This window comes from Trematomus bernacchii, unplaced genomic scaffold, assembly GCF_902827165.1.
Source record: "Trematomus bernacchii unplaced genomic scaffold, fTreBer1.1, whole genome shotgun sequence".
NCBI lineage: Eukaryota > Metazoa > Chordata > Actinopteri > Perciformes > Nototheniidae > Trematomus > Trematomus bernacchii.
Genome location: NW_022987656.1, coordinates 2,074,565 through 2,095,339, shown reverse-complemented (window position 1 = coordinate 2,095,339; position 20,775 = coordinate 2,074,565). Strand labels below are relative to the sequence as shown.

General features: G+C 40.0%; 3 protein-coding genes across 4 annotated transcripts; 2 read left to right on the top strand and 1 right to left on the bottom strand.

Moving 5' to 3' along the window:
• The first annotated feature begins 4,239 nt into the window (after positions 1 to 4,239).
• On the top strand, positions 4,240 to 6,900 carry LOC117486764 (transmembrane protein 151B-like). Its single transcript, XM_034135301.1, has 2 exons — positions 4,240 to 4,364; positions 4,854 to 6,900. The coding sequence occupies exons 1-2, from the start codon at positions 4,290 to 4,292 to the stop codon at positions 6,261 to 6,263; spliced, it is 1,485 nt and encodes a 494-aa protein (XP_033991192.1). The 5' UTR covers positions 4,240 to 4,289; the 3' UTR covers positions 6,264 to 6,900.
• Positions 6,901 to 11,953: 5,053 nt separating this feature from the next.
• Positions 11,954 to 15,398, top strand: mtres1 (mitochondrial transcription rescue factor 1). 2 transcript variants are annotated; one of them, XM_034135268.1, is made up of 5 exons: positions 12,006 to 12,049; positions 12,228 to 12,293; positions 12,970 to 13,429; positions 14,803 to 14,875; positions 14,973 to 15,398. In XM_034135268.1, exons 2-5 carry the CDS (start codon positions 12,254 to 12,256, stop codon positions 15,153 to 15,155), a joined length of 756 nt encoding a protein of 251 aa, XP_033991159.1. In that variant the 5' UTR covers positions 12,006 to 12,049; positions 12,228 to 12,253; the 3' UTR covers positions 15,156 to 15,398. The 2 variants fall into 2 exon arrangements, with proteins under 2 accessions (XP_033991160.1, XP_033991159.1); XM_034135269.1 differs by lacking the exon at positions 12,228 to 12,293 and having other exon boundaries at positions 11,954 to 12,049.
• Positions 15,399 to 15,614: 216 nt separating this feature from the next.
• bend3 (BEN domain containing 3) lies at positions 15,615 to 20,122 on the bottom strand. The gene is made up of 4 exons (XM_034135267.1): positions 19,981 to 20,122; positions 18,900 to 18,954; positions 18,421 to 18,599; positions 15,615 to 18,321 (listed from the first exon to the last, which is right to left on the bottom strand). The coding sequence occupies exons 2-4, from the start codon at positions 18,949 to 18,951 to the stop codon at positions 16,123 to 16,125; spliced, it is 2,430 nt and encodes an 809-aa protein (XP_033991158.1). The 5' UTR covers positions 18,952 to 18,954; positions 19,981 to 20,122; the 3' UTR covers positions 15,615 to 16,122.
• Positions 20,123 to 20,775: the final 653 nt, after the last annotated feature.

The following is a 20,775-nucleotide window of genomic DNA, read 5'->3' as shown; positions in this document are numbered from 1 at the left end:
TCTATCAGCATTCCCACTAAACTATATATTTGGGGACAGGGGACATTTTGTGTTTATTTATTACAACCTTGATTTTGAAATTTGTATGCATTTCTTATGAATGTAGCCTAGCTAACTGTAACTACTGTAGTGCCAAAGCTCTATTCATTATGCCATTGTGCCGAAAAGCATCTCTCACTACAAATCAATACCATTATCATGCAAACATTTTCTTATAGCCATAATCCTATAATGTAATGTATACAAAAAGTTGGTTGATGTTTGATACATGATTCTTACTTCAGGGACAGAGGGTAATGGAGTTTGCAGCAGAAGGTTATCTGTAGGCCTTTAAGGGCACTTGGAATTAAAGAGCAGTCACAGGAGTAGTCTACCTGCTGTTTGAAAACTAACCTTGATAAATAATTGAACCTGGTAATATCAATTTACTGTGTGCCTGTTTTAGCTGTTACCATGGCAGAAGCTCATGTATTATTAACCATTTTGGTGTCTAGTTTGTGCACTCGTTCAGCCCATTTTGACGTGTCAATGGGGATTTTATTGTTTGATAATTGCACTTTACTATGGCTGTGGCTGAAAGAGCACGAGTGGCTTTTCTGAATGGGATGTGACCCATATGGGACTGTCAATGGAGGGGCCAAAAGTGAAAGAGGAGAAAGAAAGGTCTGGGAAAACAGTGAGGTTTAGAGTGGCGTCTGCCAACAGCGGCCGGGTCTTGGCGGAGGTGTTCAAGGATGAAAGGGCCTGGGGCGGCTCGGTGTCGGACTCAGTGGACTCTGAACGCACCAGCAGCAGTCCAGAGGCCAAGCAGGGGGGCCTGCCTCCCACCAGTGAGGCCAATCGCCATCTGAACGGTCTGGTGGTGGAAACTAGTGCGGATGAGAACGGCTGTGAACCAGATGACTTGCTTTTGTACGCCAGTGCCAAGAGAGAGAGGCTCTTCAGCAAACAACGGATTAATATCTGCAGCAAGAATGGGACCATACGAGGAGTGAGGAACAAAGTGGGCGCAGGTCAAGAGCTTTTCAACAACCTCTCCAACATGTACTCTGTAAGGAGCTGCTTTTCAAAATCGTATTGCAGGTTATCTTTCTCATTGCATGTTTATTCTGGTGTGATCTGAATTTTTAGGGTAAAAAAAGGCTGAAGTTTTTTCATGCATGTGGCATCTAAATTGAAAATGATCAAAAACCATGATTGCTAGACTCAATAGAGGCCCCATGATACGATATTATCAGATAATTAAGTCATGATACGATATCAATAGGATTTTTCATGATTGGCAATAGGCTGAGTACTGCGATAACATAGGTTGATATATATGTAAGAGATAATGTGCCATTTAACATAGCAATATTCAACACTGTTCATTTTAGTGTTATCTTTCTGTCAGTCTTCTGTTGAGTTTGCTGTACTATCGTTTTTTGTGTCTTTTAACCTCTTTCCTTCTCTTGCACTGTTTTCTTGTTCTTGTTCAATCTTTCTTTTCTTTACTCTGGAGAGATAAGCTATCATGAATCCATCATTTTGGCTTTCCAACATACAAAATAACATTCAGGAAATGTTCCACTGTGTTTTCTGATGGATTAACCAAACTAACGTAATTTGCCATAGCTGTTTTTACACTTACCGGATCTTCTTTTTGCAGATTAATATGACTGCACATAGTCTCTTGGTCTGGGCAGCGGTCTACAGAAATAACAGACTGTAGATTGTCGAAATTGGAATCATGTATATTCCTAAACTGTGTAACAATGCAATTTTAAACCTTTTCAACTGCTAAACAATTTCATTGAATTATCTAAAGCACATTTATGATTTCTTTCTTCAATAACTCATCTTTGTTCTGACCAACTTTCTGACATCATAAGAAAAAAACATCATCAGCACCACCTAGTGGACCAAAAAAGCAAATGTTACCAAAAGATTAAATTGGATTTACAAAATTACAAATGTATTTAATAAAACATAAACCTTGATATCTCTTAAATCATAACCGTATTCCTCTTTCCTTTAAGGGTTCTCATCGTCATCAGAAAAGGAGACCCTGGGAAAAGCAGTAGCAGTTTAACACAACAGGAAGTAGTCCAGAGGCTGGGGATAGTCTACCATTTCGGATTACACCAGGACAAAACAAACACTTTTGTGAGAACAATATCTGGAAAAGGACCGAATCACCATCTAAGTGTTTTCATTCAAATTCATCTACCTGTGAAAAACTATAAGACAATGATGTAATGCATTAATATTCATTTGAAGCCTCTCATATCTTTCAAAATGTATAAAACAGTAACAAAACACATTACGTAGGTGTAACAGGTTTCTACATAATGCTATACGCATGCATCTTTATCACTACAAGCAAGACATTTTAACTTAAGCAACTACACTAAAAACTAAAAAGTGTTACCCTCCAAGACTGTGAATGGGTCTCTGAAATCATTTTTGTATTTTTTTAAGATGTTGTACGCATAATTGTGACCCAGAATTTCATGTGATTTTGATATTAGCAAAGTCTCTTTCATGGCTTGCTGCTGAATTATGAGAACATGCATGTTTTTCTACGTTTTAAAAAAAATGATATTGATCTTTAATTGAGTTTGCTTCATATAATCAATTCCACATGTAAACTGCAACTGTACACCCCCTTCTTTGTTTTAATGTGTTGATACTTCGGTCTCATTGCTCTAGTGCTGCAGACTTTGTTTGGTTTTCTGGTTTCTGGAAACTGCCTTGGTATTTTATATTTATTAAATTCTTGCAAACACATTTTACTCTAGCTTTCAAACTCTGATCAACAACCCCCCCCCCCCCCCCCCACACACACACACACACACTTTACTCGCACTTGGATTACGACTACTGTTAATGTTTTTATGTTTTTTTTGTACTGTTTCTGTTTCTGATTTTATGTAAAGCGTCTTTGAGCACCAGGAAAAGCGCTAGAAAAATTAAATGTATTATTATTATTATTATTATATACTAAGTGGAACTTTACGCAACAGTTTATTTATTTATTTAATTGTAAATCCGGAAATGGTGTAGTTTTCACTTCTCTCTTTGCTGCAGCAAACAGCACATCAGTCACCATCAGAAATCACCATAACAGTGCAGATTTACTGCTTATAACACAAACATCAAATATACTGAAAGACCTGAACGGTTGGCTTTAATTAAATGTATTATTTCAACACATTTCATGTAACTGTATTAGGTTAGTTGAAAGCAATCATATTACGTTTGAATTTGTTCAACTTAATATTATTGCTTTCAACTAACCTAATAGAGTTGTGTAACAAACTAGAAAAAAAATCACAAAAATGCATGGACACTGTGTTGTGAAAATGAGCATGATCCCCTTGGGTTTGGAGGAAGTGTGAGGAAGAGGAGGTCCTTCTGCTGGATGAAGCTCAGCATCAGTCAGTCAGAGTTATGTTGAGGAGTGTGTGCTCTGTCTTTCACACAGTGTATGGAAACAGCTGTGATAAGTAGAGGTAAGAACTGAAAATGAATGTACACCTGAGTATTAGTAAAGTATCCATTATGTTTTTCCATTTGTTTACTTATTATTATTTAATTGTTTTCCTGATTTGTCGATTGTTATGTAGTTAACCTATGTATCTGGGTTTATTTGATTATATGCTTTGTAAATCATTTCTTAAATTGCAAAAAAATAAGAAAGAAAAATAATGGTAGGAGGCTGCAGACAATAAGTGAATTGTAAAAAAAAAAGTGCCATTGTGCACCATAAAAATAAAACAAATTCCACACTAAAAACTGACTTGTGGATGAAAATTAATTATTTTTCCTGTGGAATCTTAAAGACTGAGTTTTAGGGTGGACTTTCCCTTTAAGTGACAGATTTAGCCTATGCAACAACATCTCCGCGTGCACCTGCCTCAGCACCAGCTCTGCAGCCCGGTAACGGCACCGTTAGCCCCCGCACACACGAGGCCCTGGGGGGGCAGGGCATGTTCATTTTTTAATAACTACCTGCTAATACAGCATCATATTCGGTCATGTTACTGCGCTATTGACAGCTGAACAGAAGAAGGGAAGGATGCGGGCTTTCCTGTAGACACCTTCGCCGTGTTTTTCTTTAGTTTCTCAGCCACCAGAGATCCGTTTATTTGTTACCGTTCATGCCTCCATCGAGTGTATTCAGGTGGAGTGTCACCACATGATAACACATGCCATGCTCGTCTTGGTTGAGCGTCTCTGCAGAGCAACGTAGTAAAATCTCTCCCTACTCCACGCCCTATCATTATTATCAATAGATTCCCAGCAACATGTCCCCCCCAGCATCGGCTGCGACAGCGAGTGAAAGCAGCACCACCGTTTTGGAGGAGGACACTAGAGAGGAGGTAGGCTACTAGCATGGCTTATTCATTACCACATTCATTTTGTTGTGTTCTGTTTGTCGCAGCCTATAATGGATCCATGTTTGAAGAATGTTGGTGCACGTCAAAGATTGCCAGGGATTTTGGTTTAACAATAATGTTCATGCAGTTCAGAATAGCAGCATGTTGAGATTAAACGTTAATAAATGCAGAGTAAAATGGTTGGCCACATGATTGTAATCCTAACATCTTTACCTGTCTTTCATCTCACATCTGCTGTAGTGAGCCAGCATATATCCCTCTCGCGCTTATAAAATGACATGAATTTTCTACAGAGCTGAATAAACTTCTTATTTACAAGGGCATTTTTGGTTTAAGGGTAGGGTAACATGACCCGAAATGTGCTTAACGTGTTGCCGTTATCAATTACATGTAAGGTAGATGATTAATGATAAGATAACTGTTTTGTATGACTTCATCTTTTGTTTTGTCTGTTTGTTTTCGACTCAACAGCAAAAACCCCTGAAGCAGTCTCTGAGCAAGTCACTATGCCGGGAGAGTTTTTGGAAATGCCTTCTCCTGTCCATACTCATGTATGGCTGCATGGGAGCCATGGTTTGGTGTCATGTCACCAAGGTGACCCGCCTCACCTTTGACAGTGCCTTCAAAGGGAAATCCATGATGTACCATGACAGTCCCTGCTCTGATGGATACATCTACATCCCACTGGCCCTACTGGGAATGCTCTACTTGGTCTATCTTGTGGAGTGCTGGCACTGTCATGTCAAGAATGAGCTGCAGCACAAAGTGGACGTGGAGGGCATCTACGAGCGCATCCAAAGGATGCAGCAAGCCAAGCCCTGCATCTGGTGGAAGGCCATCAGCTATCACTATGTTCGCAGAACCCGGCAAGTCACGCGCTATCGCAATGGAGACGCCTACACTAGTACCCAGGTTTACCACGAACGTGTCAACACACATGTGGCAGAAGCAGAATTTGACTACAGTCACTGTAACGTCAAAGATGTTTCCAAACAGCTGCTGGGCTTGGAGAAGTCAGCTCTCACTAAGATGCGCTTCACCAAGTGCTTCAGTTTCGCCAACGTAGAGTCTGAGAATTCTTACCTTACGCAGCGAGCCAGGTTTTTCACCGACAATGAGGGCCTTGATGACTACATGGAAGCCAGGGAGGGCATGCACCTGAAGAACATTGACCTGAAGGAGTACGTCATGGTTCTGTCCGACCCAGACCACCACCCCTGGTATCTGTCCCACTACGTCTTCTGGTTCGCCTCATTCTTCACTTTCTCCTGGCCTCTCAGGGTCTTCACAGAGTATCACACTGCATACGTCCACTACCGCGTTGAGAAGCTCTTTGGGCACGATTACATCCCTGTGACGCCATGTGATGATAGGCCATATTGGCGGCGTATCCCTCGTGTTAATACCATTGACAGTACGGAACTGGAATGGCACATTAGGTCCAACCAGCAACTGGTGCCCAGTTACTCGGAGGCTGGCCTGATGGACCTGGCCCAATGCCCGTCCAGCTTCAGCGGGCTCCGTCAGAATTGTGAGCGCTGCCACCGAGCCATCAGCTGCTCCTCAGTGTTCTCCAGGAGTGCCCTGAGCATCTGCACCGGTGCCAGCTCCCGCATCCCCTTCAGCGGCAGCCGCTTCTCCTTGGCGCGGCGCTACGGGTCCCAGCGCAGCTGCTTCTGGAGGAGCGGGAGCTTGGACGACCAGGAAAGCCCCAGCGAAAACACCCGCTGTCTCTCAGAGCGCCCCGCCACAGATGAAGAGGAACCTCCAGAATATGAGGACGCACTTTGCTACCCAGTGCTCATCGTCCACTGTAGCGAGAATTGCCACAACCACAGGTCCTTGCACAGAAATGGTTCCTGTGTGGAGACTTCCTTATGACAACTGACAAAACAGTAGCATTTCTGTAGCAGACAAACACTTTGGACATCAGAAACAGACTATGTGAACACGTCTTAATGTGGGGTACACCGATTAATGCTGTATCGGCACACTACCTGAAACAAATTCCTGAATCCCGATTGTGAGAATCACCAAAGCAATCACAGTGATTAGTGAGGGGGAACAAAGCGATGGTGGTATGTAAACCTACTACAATGCACACACATGGAAGAAATAAATCTGTCTGGCTTCCAATGACAACCAAGCAGACACAGACTGTTACACTGGACATCCTTGCCATAGCTTTCAAGGTCTCTTGTTTGACACACATATGAAACTGAAGCTGTAGTTACCTCATAAGACCTTTTCCGAGGCCACAGACGAGACGGGCAGGTTTAGACATCTCAATCATTCAGTCCAGTCAGATTTTTACAGCAATAACTTTGAAAAATAAAGTGAAAAGTGTGAGGAGGAACATCAGAGAAATATGTTGGGCTAATGCATGTTACAGAGAGACATCGGTCAACTTTGAAACCTCCAATCCAGAAGAGACAAACGTTCTCTTGGATACTCTCATTCACTCACAGTTATACCAATCTATGACATTTTACATCACGGGGAACTGTTGTAATTTTACTTTTTACCGAGTACCTACTACTTTTTAAATGTATTTTTACTTATGTTAGTGACTTGGTGCATTCCCCAGAATGCCTTTTACATCGCCAGAAAGCTGGTATAAACCTGTTTTCTCGTGCCCTTTATTTGAAGCAAACATTTATTGTGTTTGGATTGCATTTTAGTTTACCAAGGCTTCTGTTTGATGGAGAATTTGGTATAACTGATGTATTTATTCTACAATTTATTTCTCCCTATTTGACTGTTGACTGTTGGTGCTATACGGCAGCTCCGGAGAGAAACTCGCCTTTATTTTGGATGTTAATGTTTACAGTTGATGTTTTTGAAACATTTTGTCCTACAAACCTCCAATGTAGGTGTTGGAATGATTTAAATGTGATGAAAAAAGGCAGAAAAGCTTTGAACATTGTTAAGGTGTTTAATATGGGAAGATATTTGTGTCACTGAAACTGAATTGTTTTTTATTTGAATTGCTCAACTTGAATAGCATAATTTCAAATTGAATGTATTAGTTGAAATAACAATTTTCATATGTTAATCTTTTTAATGCAACTATTCAAGTTGTATCAATCAAATCCAGTTTCCTGTGACTAATATTTCTGCTCATATATTGAGGTTGGGATTTGGATCTAACATCTGGCACCTGATTTGTATCAACTAATCCAGAAAACGGATTAAAGTCAGTCTTCAGTGAGTGCAATGTAATTGTTTTTCTACCTACTGCCACGACTAAACACGCCGACAACTGTGGTACAAACACATACATGTCACCACATTCTTGTGGTCAGAAAAGACAAGGACAGGTTTACATTCAGTCTACCACACAGGTGGATGTCACATCGATCATTAACCACAGTGTGTGTGTCACTGCAAAAAGAACAATATATACTCACATTTGCATGATTTCATTCTGCTAAGAAAATGTGTTAATAACCATACCTGAATGTAAACCACCAGCATATGATATATTGTAGTATATGTTCATTATGTCTATAGTAAAGGAACAATGCTCAATTTTTTTACCTGTAAAATATAACATTTCCCCGTCAAGTGTGTATTGAATGTGCTCAGACAGTGGTGGAGCACAGCACACACCAACATGTCACCATTTTCCTAAAGATGTTGATTCATCCCTGACTCTTTTGAGAAGAGTTTACAGGGAGATATGCAAGGATGCAAACGCACTTATGTTTACACGTGGACATCATACAACCTTTATAAGACTTTTTTAACAGGAACATATTGTATGCATCCTAGAAAAACGTGTTCTTACATTGTTGTGACACCAGTATTATGCACTTGACTAGACATTATGAATTGTAGTGAAGCTGAATGTTGATGTAAATTCCCTTCAAATGATAAAGTATTCAAGCTGATATATTGATATACTCAGACATAAAGCAACCACTTAATGCTTCTTGTTCAATGATGTTATCCTCATAACCAAATGGGCTGTATAAATAACTTGACCTTTTCAATTATGTATTCAAATTGATCTTATGCTGGAAAAGTTGCAGTATATGTTTTGGGAAGTCCATGTATGTTTAAAACATGGTCCTGGCTCGGATCCTCAAACATTTCTGATTGAACACATTTTGAAAACTTGCTGTTGGAATAGCACAGTTGTAAAAAATAAAACGAATGAAGGCTAATTTGACTGTTTATGATTTGGTTTCAGGGTTGTGGTTGCATGCTGACTCCCTGTCACACCTAATGAACTGTATCATGTCTGGATGTAGCTTTCTGGTGAGTTATACTGTAACAGTTTACCATTTTTATACTTTAAAACAATATGGCAGATAAATAACTGAAATAATGGTTAATTTTATTTTTGTTTCACTTATTGTTTTGCAACATAAGCACAATAAGCCTAGTATACTTGTAGCAGAGGTGATGGCAATACTATATACACTTTGGTGGATAGAAGACAATAAACCAGGCAATGGAATCATGCAGTGACTTAGCAGCATGCTCTGTCTTCATAAGAGACATCTCATTTAATTTCAGGCATACTGACAGACAGAGAAATATAGAGCAGGTTTCGTGCTGGGTTTTACGAAGAAGTACTAAGATTTATTACTTAAATAAAAATACTAATACTAAATTGTATACTCCATTACAAGCAAAGGTCCCGAAATCAAAATCTTACTTCAGTAAAAGTATAAAAGTATATTAATTGGCATTAAAATATACTTGAAGACGTACTAAATGTAAAAGTAGCCTACTCGTCATGCAAAATGGCACATTCCAGAATCATGTTTATTTCACTATTGGATTATGATTGTCTATGCATTCATCTTTTCATCACAGCTGGTATACGTAGAGCTAATTTGAATTGCTTTATAAACTACTTGATATTTTAACATAGATAATTATACATTTATATGTCATTTAACCCTCCTGTTGTCTTCGGGTCAAATCTGACCGATTTACTACTTTCATCAATCATAACTTTTTTGTTTTACATTCGATTGCAGGCTTTATGATATCCTTCACAGTAGACATTTGAACATATAAAACTGCTGATCACCACTTTCATTGAATTTTGGATGATTTAGTCAACTTTGTAACACCCATGGTGTTCACGGTAAAAAATGACCGCCATAAAGAAAAGGAATTAGTAACCATCCGGATCAGATAAAACACACACACAAACACACACACATACTCTAAATGTGTTCCCCCCCCTTATGTGCCCAATCCCCCCATGTGAATCACACCTGGCAGTCACAAACCCAAACACACACACAGAACAATTTGATACATTTCCCGCTCTTATGTGCCCATCCCCCCACATGGATCACACCTGACACACGCAAACACACAGAACAATTTGACACATTTCCCGCTCTTATGTGCCCATCCCCCCACATGGATCACACCTGACACACGCAAACACACAGAACAATTTGACACATTTCCCGCTCTTATGTGCCCATCCCCCCACATGGATCACACCTGGCACACGCAATACATGTTCAGTGTCTATTCTTTGTATATTTACTGCAGTTTTTCATGTATACCAGTAGTCTGATACAATATGTACAGTTTGAAAGGGTGTTAAATGAAATTTGGTGATGATTAATGGTTTTTGTGTTAATGTAATAGCAGATAAAACAGGACCGGTCAAATTTGACCGCGAACACCAAAGTAAGGGGGGGAAAACGAAGACAATAGGAGGGTTAATAATTGATTTAACTGTTGTATAAGCTAATAATCTAAATCTAAATGACCTAGTAACTTGCTAACTAGCTGTCAAATACATTTAGTGAAGTAAAAAGCACAATATTGGCTTCTAAAATGTAGTGGAGTAATACAATAAAGTAGCATAAACTAAAAGTACTCAGGTTAAGTAAAAGTATCTCAACATTGTCCTTAAGTACAGTAATTGAGTAATGTACTTTGTTACTATCCACCAATTGCTTTATCAACACAACAGCAAACTAAGGGAAATTAGGTAGCAGTTCACTTGTTTAAGAATGCTTGCTCAGACACCATTTCAATCAGTTATACAATGTTGACATCCAGAAAAAAACGTTAATGATAAACATATCAGTAAAATAAACGGGGGGAATGAGAAAATACAAAACAGATATTGTTTTTGTGAAAAAAAGCAAAAGATAATTTGTCATTCAGTAGAAAAAGGTTTAGTTTTCATTAAAAAGTTGAGGATTGGGCAGTGTTTGTTTGGTAGATATGAGTATTCTAGAAAAGAAAAGAGAGTGACAAATAAATGAAGTAGGAATCAAGTATGTACCTCAGGAATAATTATCACAATTACCTCAAAATGTACACAGATGGTTCTAAGAACAAGGAAGAGTGTGTTTGAGTTGGTATATCCCAGACTTTAAAATATCGATCTCCAAAAGAGCGTCTGATCAACTCTCAGTGTACACAGCAGAAATGCTGGCAGTACTAATAGGATTACAGTGGGTTGAAGAGGTCAGACCAGATAGGGTGGTGATATGCACAGATTCATTATCCATATTAAAAAGCATACAGTCAACAACAACAACAACAACTGTCAGAGAAGATATACTCATAGAACTTAACCATAGCTTGTTAAGACTTCACAGAGGCGGTATAGATCTGCAGTTCTGCTGGGTGCCTGCACATGAGGGCGTAAAAGGAATGAGTTAGCTGATACATTTGCAAAAAGTGAATTACAAAAGGAAATAACATTACCAGTTCAACTTGGAAAAGGAGAAGGAAAAGCAGTAATTAAGAAAAAAGGGCTGGAGATCTGGCAGAAAAGGTGGGAGAAAGACCAGAAAGGCAAAGAGTATCATAAAGTACAAAAGACAATCACAATTCATATTTATAAAGAAAGAAACAGAAGGGAGGAAATCATGATAGCTAGACTCAGACTAAATCACACATCATTGAATAGTACTCTGTATGTCATGGGGAAAAGTAAAGAACTTTGGAGTTAAAGAAAATGTGGAACATATCTTATTACATTGTGACATCTATAAAGCTGAAAGAGAAAAACTAAAGGATAAAGTTATATCCTTTAGGCACTGTTTACCTTTCGGAGTGAAACTGGGGCAGGTAAAATAACATTAGGTTAGAAAGAATAGATCATGGATTTTTGTTTTGTTTTATTTATTTTATGTTTTTATTTTATTTTACTTTATATTTGTTTGGATCATGGATGTATATGTCCATGAGTTGAGTGATGGAATCAGGTTCAGGTTCAGGTTATTTATTTGTACCCGTAGGTAGATTCTGTTTGCAGAGAAAAAGACAAGGGTTCCATCCTGACAACTAAAAACAAACACAAACAACAGACACATCTCTAATAAAAGGACTAGTAAAAGTATACCCTGCTCAACCAAATCTCAAAATATTTAAAAAACATTTTAAGAAGGAAAACACTAGTACAAACATGGACATTCAAAATTCACAATTGTTGTGTAGCAACATGATGTTACACACTCATGTACAGTAGGTGGCGGTATGCAAATAAAAGCTGTTTGCGATCCGCCATTAAAAGAGAGAAGAAGAAGAAGAAGAAGTGTTTGGAGGACTGCTTAAAGTGTGTAAGTATTCTGATGAAAATGTACCAAACAGTAACGTTAGAGGGCAGCAGTACGCTATTGTAATCTCTGTAGAATCCAAAGAAGAAGAATAAGAAGGTTATTCCATCGGTGAGTGGACTATACCGTTTATTTATTGCGTGTTAGCAGCTTCAAATGTGACATTTAGCACCAAGGTAAACAGGCTATACTGTCTTTTGGTTACGGGCTCGTGGATTGTTGCACATGGAAGGATATAAATGAGTGCACGTGCTCACTGAAGAGAAGTTGAGCTAACGTTAGCTAGCAGTTTCTCCTTCAGCTTCACCGTGAAACATGTCAAGCTCCACCAAGCAGAGACAACCTCCGCATAAAGGTACATTAACAGCATTTTATATTAAAAGATAAAGATACATAACATTGCTCAACAGGTATAGCGCTACTTTCAATAAATGTTTGTTTTCGAATGCTGTCAAGTGGACAAGAAAAATATTACTTCCGGTAAATCAATAAACGCAACTTTAACACACCTTAACACAAATAGTTAAACCCAAAAGTGTGTCCATTGTGCTATTGGTGTTTAACAGAATACTTGATGTAACAGTCTTACATTTAAATTATTATTATTATATATTACAAAACTGGGGTTAGAAATAAAATGAGGCTTTTACTTTGAAGGGGCATGACTACATAGGTACTTTAGCATCAAAAAGAGAACATTTCAAATGTATTTAATAAAACAACCACTTTTTTGCCTGAATATTGAAATGATACATTGAAATAGGACATGATTGCATAGCAAGTATATAATATGCATCCTTATATTTAACTTTTGACATTGTAAACAACAGTTGACACATTATTTTAAGAGGAGATTCAACAGATACATATTTGAGGGCAATAGCTCATTCAGTTATTAAAAAGTCTTGATACTAAATGCATAATTGTGTGATACCAATATGGCTGGCTTTCTGTACCTGAATTTGTCTGAACAAGATTTATTATTAGCTGTTATTTATCACAATGCTTCCTAACCATCTTTGTTTTTCTAGTGACTGGGTGGAGTGCTAACATGCAGAGTTTGGTGGTGCAGGCACTCGCCATGAGGCAGCTAGGAAGGCTGAACCCCCGCCACCTGCTGGCTGCTGGATATGGACTGAGGCAGGCTGAATGGTGTCCGAGGACCATCCACACACGGCAGCTGTGGGGCTGCTCTGCCTTCCCCGCACTCGGCTGTCACAGCAGGCCTGCTCTCCGGGGCCGAGACGCCGTCAGGGGATGGTCCGTCAATCCTCTGAGGTTTAAAAGCAACAAGAAGAAGAGTGCGGCTAAGACAGTGAAAGAGGACGAGGAGGAGGAAGATGAGGAGGAAGATAAAAAAGACCCAGAGGACAGTGATTATGAAGAAGAGGTGGAGGAGAATCTACCAAAGGACTATAAAGATATTGAGAAACACGTGCAGTCCTTTCGCTATGACGTCATCATGAAAGCCGGCCTGGACATGGCACGCAAGTGAGTTTCTTCATGCAGACATATTTTCATCTTTGAAAAATATACACAAACTTTCAAAACATTATTAAACTATGATTTGACAGCCCCCGATGCAGTTACTCTGTGGAAGATTCATGGTAGATTCACTCACTGCCTGCCAAAATCCACTCGCCTTTTAAAAAGCTTGATTTTGTTCCCCAAACGTATTCTGTGAAGACCCGCCCCTACTCTGATTGGTAGGTTTCAGCACGAGGAGTGAGATGGGGTTGGTCTTAACGGAATACGCGCGAGAGAGAAGTCATAACAAGTGGTACAGGACAGGTGGACGACGTGTTTTTCGGATGGAAAATGAGCCAAACGTGAAAACGCAGCAGCATTTGGATGCACTTCAACCAAAACCCAGGCAGTGATAAAGCGCACTATTTGTAAAGGCAAAATATCCTTTAAAGCAGGGTCAACAAATAATCTCCATCGCCACTTAAAAACACAGTATCTAATATTAAGAGTTGCGTGAATTTCATTCAAGGCAAGGCAACTTTATTTACTTAAAACATACAGAGGGTAAATTCAAAGTACATTCACTGACATGAGTGACATGGATATGGCGCCACCTTGTGTCATGTTTAAAATGCAGATTATTGACATTAGGTCTGGCAATACAGTCAATCATCATCCTAGTGATTATTTCGATAAACCTAGTAACCCCGCCCCCTTTAAAAAAAACGGCTCTTTGAAAGGAACGGAGCCATAAGATCCGGCTCCCTTCAAAGAGCCATAATTCCCATCACTAGAAGGGTATATTTCAAACTTGTTATGCAGATAAATTATTGGGATTATTTTTTACCAACTAAGATTTGGAAAGAAAATGTTTCAATTTAAATTGACTGAATTGATTTGAAAATGGGCTTATTAACACATGAATTACACTACGGTGTAATATATGTTCGATATATATTTAAGAAATAAAATATAGGAAAAGCATACTTTTTGAATTGGCTGAGGGCCAATAAAAAATGGGCCGCAGTTGGCACCGGGCCATAGTTTGGACAACCCTGGTCTAAATTCTGGAAATATGGTACAGACATACTTTGGAAAGTATGAAACAGTAAAGTTTTTAAATGTATAGATCACAAGGGCATACCATCAACTTTTCTGACACGACATATAATACTGTACTCTTAGTTATTGGATAAGATGCCCAATACTTGAACTTCCTTGTAACTTCTGAGATACAACCATTTCATCCCATCTTCATATCTCACTACTTATTACTATACTTATTTATTAGAATGATTTATCAGCCAAATGGTTTGACCGATTTTGAGACGTCTTCAGATTTGTTCTCATATTATAGCAGTCGATGTATAGACTAACTGTCTGTTCTCCTATTCCAGTAAAATAGAGGTGTCCTTCTATGACAACAAACTCAGGCTAAATGGACAAAAACTCATCAAGAAAAGTAAAATGGTGAGTAACGAACAACATATTCCTACTCTCATTTCTTAGTTTTCCACTAGTGTCTCAATCTTATTTCTAATTGCTCCTATATATTTGATTTGTTTAGGTTAAAGTTGGGGACACATTGGACCTGGTCCTGTCGGAGAACGGAGAAACAAACACTGTCACTCTGATGAGAGTCTGCCTTCGGAGGGTTTTGGAAGAAATGAGCCACACAGAAAAGTACAAAGTTGCCATACGACGATGGAAATGTTTAGAGCTTCCCAAAGAGGAGGCATTCAAGCCATGAACTTGAACAGGACAGTGTGGACTTTAATACCATTTGCTAATGAAGGCAACAACACCGGCAGAACTGAATGCCGTCAATTGACCGGCAATCTCCAAAAAGTTGGATCTCTAATGGATTACAAAAGTGTAATGTTAAGGCTTGTAGCTGACATGTCGACAGTTTTCTCAGAGAAATATATTTAGTGTTTACCTTCCCCTTCTATACTGTGAGAGTCCTCCAATAAAGGTGCACTTTGAGATCATGTCTAACTGAGAGTTGTTGGCGTTTTGGAAGGTTTGGCTACTGATATCCTTTCCGCAATACCTCATTGCAATTTTTTGATTAAGGGAGAAATATGAAATGGTAAATAAAACCTGTAGAAGCAATATATGTGTTGCGTAGTATAGAGCTTGTTGGAGAGTGTTCGGTAAAAACTGTCACAAAAAACAGTTCCTTTATGTAAAACAGTGCAATCAAATGTCATGTTTATAGCTGTGACTTTATTAGAAATAGTTACCATGATCCACCGTCATGTTAATTGTCTTTATAATATAAACTTCTATAAGAAGGCTTAACATAAGCACATTGTTATTAAAACCGTGATGGCACAATGCTACATCAGTAACTGCAACGGAAATGTATCACTTCATTGTGATTAATTTCTATCCATAGTGTGAGCTATGCTATATGCTACTATCATTGTTATTGTTGTTAACGCTACAACATTGTTCAACAAAGTATGTTAAAGAAGCTATGACAGTTTTGGCTTATAAATAGAAGCATTTAATCTATTTATCCAACATTAACATGATTACATAAACTACTGCTGTAGACAAAAGGTAAAATATGACTGAATAGTACTGAAATAAATCATAACAGATTGGCTTCATCCTACATAGGACTGTTTGAAAAGTTCAAAGATGCAGTTTCAGCTTATATACTGTGCAATTATTTTTATTCCAACAGGTGTTGCCTAAGTGAAAAGTAACTAGGACACAGTGCTTGACCTCTTGGCCTTCTTAAGAATGTCACACTTCTTGCGATTGGGGCGCCGGCAGCGTTCGTCGATGCTTGGCACACATTCATAGTGCCACACCTCCTCCATCTTATCCACAGGATACACTGCCTCCACGTAGTGACGGATCAGTCTGAGGCGCACGGGGTCCAGCTGCTTCTTGTTGCAGGCCCCTGAATGGTTGTACTGCAGTCGGAGGTTCTCCTGAGTGAAGAGCTCAGGGAAGAGGCGCACCAAAAGGCGGGCAGCGAAGTTCCCAACAGAGAGACTCTGCTGGACGACTTCCCGTACCTCAGTGTCCGAGAGCAGGTAGACAGAAGGTACAGGGAAGTCGGGCTTGGATACAGTCAGTTCGTCCAGGGGTATTTTACAAAAGTCTTTGCTACTTTTCTCAGGAGGTAAAGAAGGAACGTCTGAATCCTCCCTCATGCTGTCTTGATTGAGCTGGTTCAGCTGGCAAAGAAAGTCCTGATCCGAGTCTTGACCGTAGACTTTGCGTTGCTGCAGGTAGGACCTTCTCTGCTCCGTGTCGCGTCTCCTGCACCTCTCATCGAGCTTGCCCACAAATTCCAACATCCACACTCTGTCGTTCTTGGCCCGACAGTAGACTAACTGCACATAATGACGGATCAAGTTCACACGAACGGGGTCCAGCTGTTTTTTACCAAGAGAACCGCTGCAGTTGTACTGCTTCCTGGTGTTCTCGTGGGTGAAGAGCTCGGGGAACATGAGCACCAGCAGCCGAGAGGCAAAGTTCCCGATGGACAGGCTACATTCATAGTTGTTTTTCAGCTGCTCCCTGGACAGGAGGTGTTCCTGGTGGACGGTGAAGTCAGGAAGAGGAATCTCCAGATTGTCAAAATCCACAGGTGAAAGCAGCGACTTTTTGGCTTTGCGGCAAGGCCTTTCACCATCACCCGCATCTGAAACCCGAATTATAGACACATCTTCTGGAAGACTGGCCAGGTCATAGCCCTCATCATTGTTATTGTCAGGTTCGCTCCCATCGCCAATACTGTGAGGACCCTCCAGTGCATCCTCCATGTGCTGAATGCACACCTGAAGCCAGCTGTCCTCAGGCACATCTGGGAAATTAGCTTCCATGTACTTTCTTATTATTTCCATCTTGTCAGAGTCCAGAATTAGCTGCCCCGCACTACTGAAACTGCTGGAGCCTTCTGGCATTTTCCCCTCTTCGAAAACCTCAGGGAAGAGACGGTGCATAAGGAAAATAACAAAGTCTTCAGGTGAGGAGAACTCGTCCAGCTCCTCCGTGGCTTGAATATTGAAAGCAAGGTCTGCCACACCCTCGCTGCTTTGCTGGTTATCTAAAGAAACGTGCTCCTCCCGGCCCTGCTCATTAATGAAACGATAGGTTTGAGGGTGCTCGGGCTTTATCCCGGCGGCCGTGATTGTCTGCTTCCGGAGCAGCCGAGCACTCTCCATGTCCCTCTGTGCCCAGAAGCGATTAAACAAGTCATTAATCTGCAGGAGGCATTCTTCCTGCCAGACGCTGTTGTTCTTGATTGAAGGGTAGCACACCTCAACATAGTTGCGGATCAGCTGCAGATGTAGAGACTCAAGTGTTCTCTTGCTGGCCATGCACTCGTGAGAGCACTCCCTGGCTTTGAACAGCTCAGGGAAGAGATGCACCAGCAGCCGACACCCGAGCTCCCCGGCGCTGGAGGTCTGCTCCATCAGCTGGTTCAGTTCATCACTTGTTAGCAGGTATTCAGGAGGAGGCTGGAACTCCGTCACCATCTCAGCTGGCTTGATCTGCTTCTTTATTCGCATCACCTCAAGCGTCAACACGTCCACTTTGCTATGCAGTTGTGTCATGCTTGAATTGAGGGTATTGAGAATGAGAAACATTTTCTCAATGAGAGGATAAAGACTGGAGTCCGTTGACGGAGGTTGCCCTAAAGCGTCTATGGTGGGCAGAGAATCCAATGGGCCATTTTCCTCCGAACTTCTGAGCTTTGACGAGAGGATGCTGGCCTGCTGCTCCAGACTTGGTGTGGTCCTCTTTTCTGAGATCCTGTGGGAGATGCTGAAGAGAGGCTTTCTGTAGGACACTCTGGGTTTCTGCTGGATGTAACCCCCCCTCTCGCCAGTTGTGGTGAGGCAAAGAGGCTCATGTCTGCTGCTGTCATCCAGCAAGTACCGCCTCATCTAGACAGAGGAGATGACATTTAAAAACGCATGATAACTTTGATCTTTAAAACAAGTGCATATGCATATTGTCTGTGCTGTGTACTTTTATAGATTTACCTCGCTAGAGACCCTGGCTCTCTTGCTGCCTGTGGACTGGTTTGTGTGAGGGCCCGTCTCTGCAGAGGGACGTTTAGCAGCCTCAGTGGCTCCAGGAGGTCCTCCTCTAAGCCCTTCAGGGGACGCACAAATAGCCAAGTCGTCTGATTCCTCCTTAACATCCTGGTCATGCTTTTGTTCTGTAAATCATGAGAGACCACTTAGTTTAAATATTTGATTTCTGGCCGACACATAAAGACACAAGTGTTATTAATAATGATATAGATGCATACATAATATCTTGTTAGATGAGCAGACTTCATGTGATCAGTCCTTTTGGTTTTTTAGCCACTTTGATATTGTTTTGTGTCTTCTAATGAGGAAATTGACCTACATCTTATCTGGAAATTCTAGCATGTGAATATTAATGTATTTTTTTAACTTGATAACAAATGGGTTGCTATACTAAAACCTTTGCAGGTACAGATTGCATTAGTTACCTTTCTCAAGCATGTCTTCATCTGAAACGTCTCCATGCTCAGAGGAATTCATAGCCTAGAAGGTAAATACAAACATCAAGTCAATGAAAATGTTTAATGTACATTTATAACATAAGGTTACTGAAGAGCTGTAACAATTAGACGATAATTGAGTCTTTGATAAAAAAAAACTGAAAACACATTTTATAAAGTAAAAATTCACCACTTAATTATTTTCTAATACATTTTTGATTTCTTCTTTGATTGTAAAATGATTGCCACTGGTATACGGACTGACACAATAAGACATCTGAAATCATCACAACTGATTCTGTGATCTTAAGATGGGAGTTTTTCACTATTTGATTACATTTTATAGACAAAATCCCTCATATAAGAATGTGGTATATGAACTGATATTGAATTTAAGTTAGTTATAGCCCTAGCTGACAAAAATATCAAACTCACCTTAATTCCAACAAGCGAGAATACATTATAACACAGTAACGAGTTTTGCTAAAAAAATAACACGTTTAAAATGTGTGTTATGAACATATTACAAATCATAACATGTGGTAGCTTCTATGCTACCGTTATGACAAACAGCATGTGACAAGCTGCAGCCAAAACACATGCACTTGTATGCTGGTAAAGCGTGCGTGCTGCAAGGTTACACTGATATCATCTAACGTCATGACAACTATTTGTTTGGACTAACGTAAACTAGGTAGATTATTGACTTCGCTGTGCATGCTTTCTGAGTTGCATTCTAGCTCTCCTCCAGCCTTTATTTTAGTAGCCTACGCTAAGGTTACTTCCTCATTCCTCCGCCCATGAACCCTTGAACCAAAACACAAGACATATCAGCTGTGCGAGGGGACTCTTTAGAAACACCGTCACCAACATGTCGTTATAACAACAACACGCTGCCACTGTGAACACATATGCACGGGGTTTATTTAGTAGTGTAACATTTATATGGGATTTTTTAATGACGCGGCAATGTTTGCGTGGACCTCCCCCCCCCTCCACACACTCCCCCTCCTGCTACGACTCTTGTTAAATTAACGGTAAAGGCGCGTGACCGTTGGTTCGAGCTCACCTTCACGAGTCCATGCAGTCCTTTAGGGCTTTTAACGACGTGTCGGACATGTCTGCGCACTGCCGCGAGCTAGATCTGCTGCCGAGTGTTGTTGATGTTATTTTGTCTCGCTCTGCTTCTCTGCTTTCTCGCGTGACGTGACGGGGCGCGCGCCTGCTGTGTCACTTCCGCACAGCTGTGATGGAGGTGAACAAATGAAAAATAAAGTTGTAATACCGTCTAAGTAAAACGACATTGTCTTTAAACTCATGTTATTATATCCTAACAATTTCACAGCCCGTTTAAAAAATGTTTTTAATTGGACAAATGGTCATTATGCTGAGCATGAGGCACATTTATGTACAGTATTGTGGCTTTTTAGCTTAGCTTTAGTGTTATATTGTATTATGCATTCGATCAAATAAAACCAAACAGAAGAAATGTACAATGACATATAAAAACATGATGACTTGTCGAAGGAAACCATCTAATACTGAAATAATACATGGCTGTAGGACTACAACTTCATCTCATGGCCAATTTACATAAAAATGCTGTGTAAATGCTAATGCACTAGTTATAATGAAAGAACAAAGCCACATGTATATCTATAAATATAATAATATAACTCTGAAACAGGCCCTTTTACCTAAACAGGCTAATGGGTTCTGTTAAAATGTAATGTACATTTTAATACTTGAGTGCAGAATCTTAAGTATCTTGTGAATTCTGGTTAACCACTGTATACAATGTAGATGTTTGGATATTCCTTATACTGATTGGTTCAATAGTTTTTTTGGCAGTGTTAAATATCAT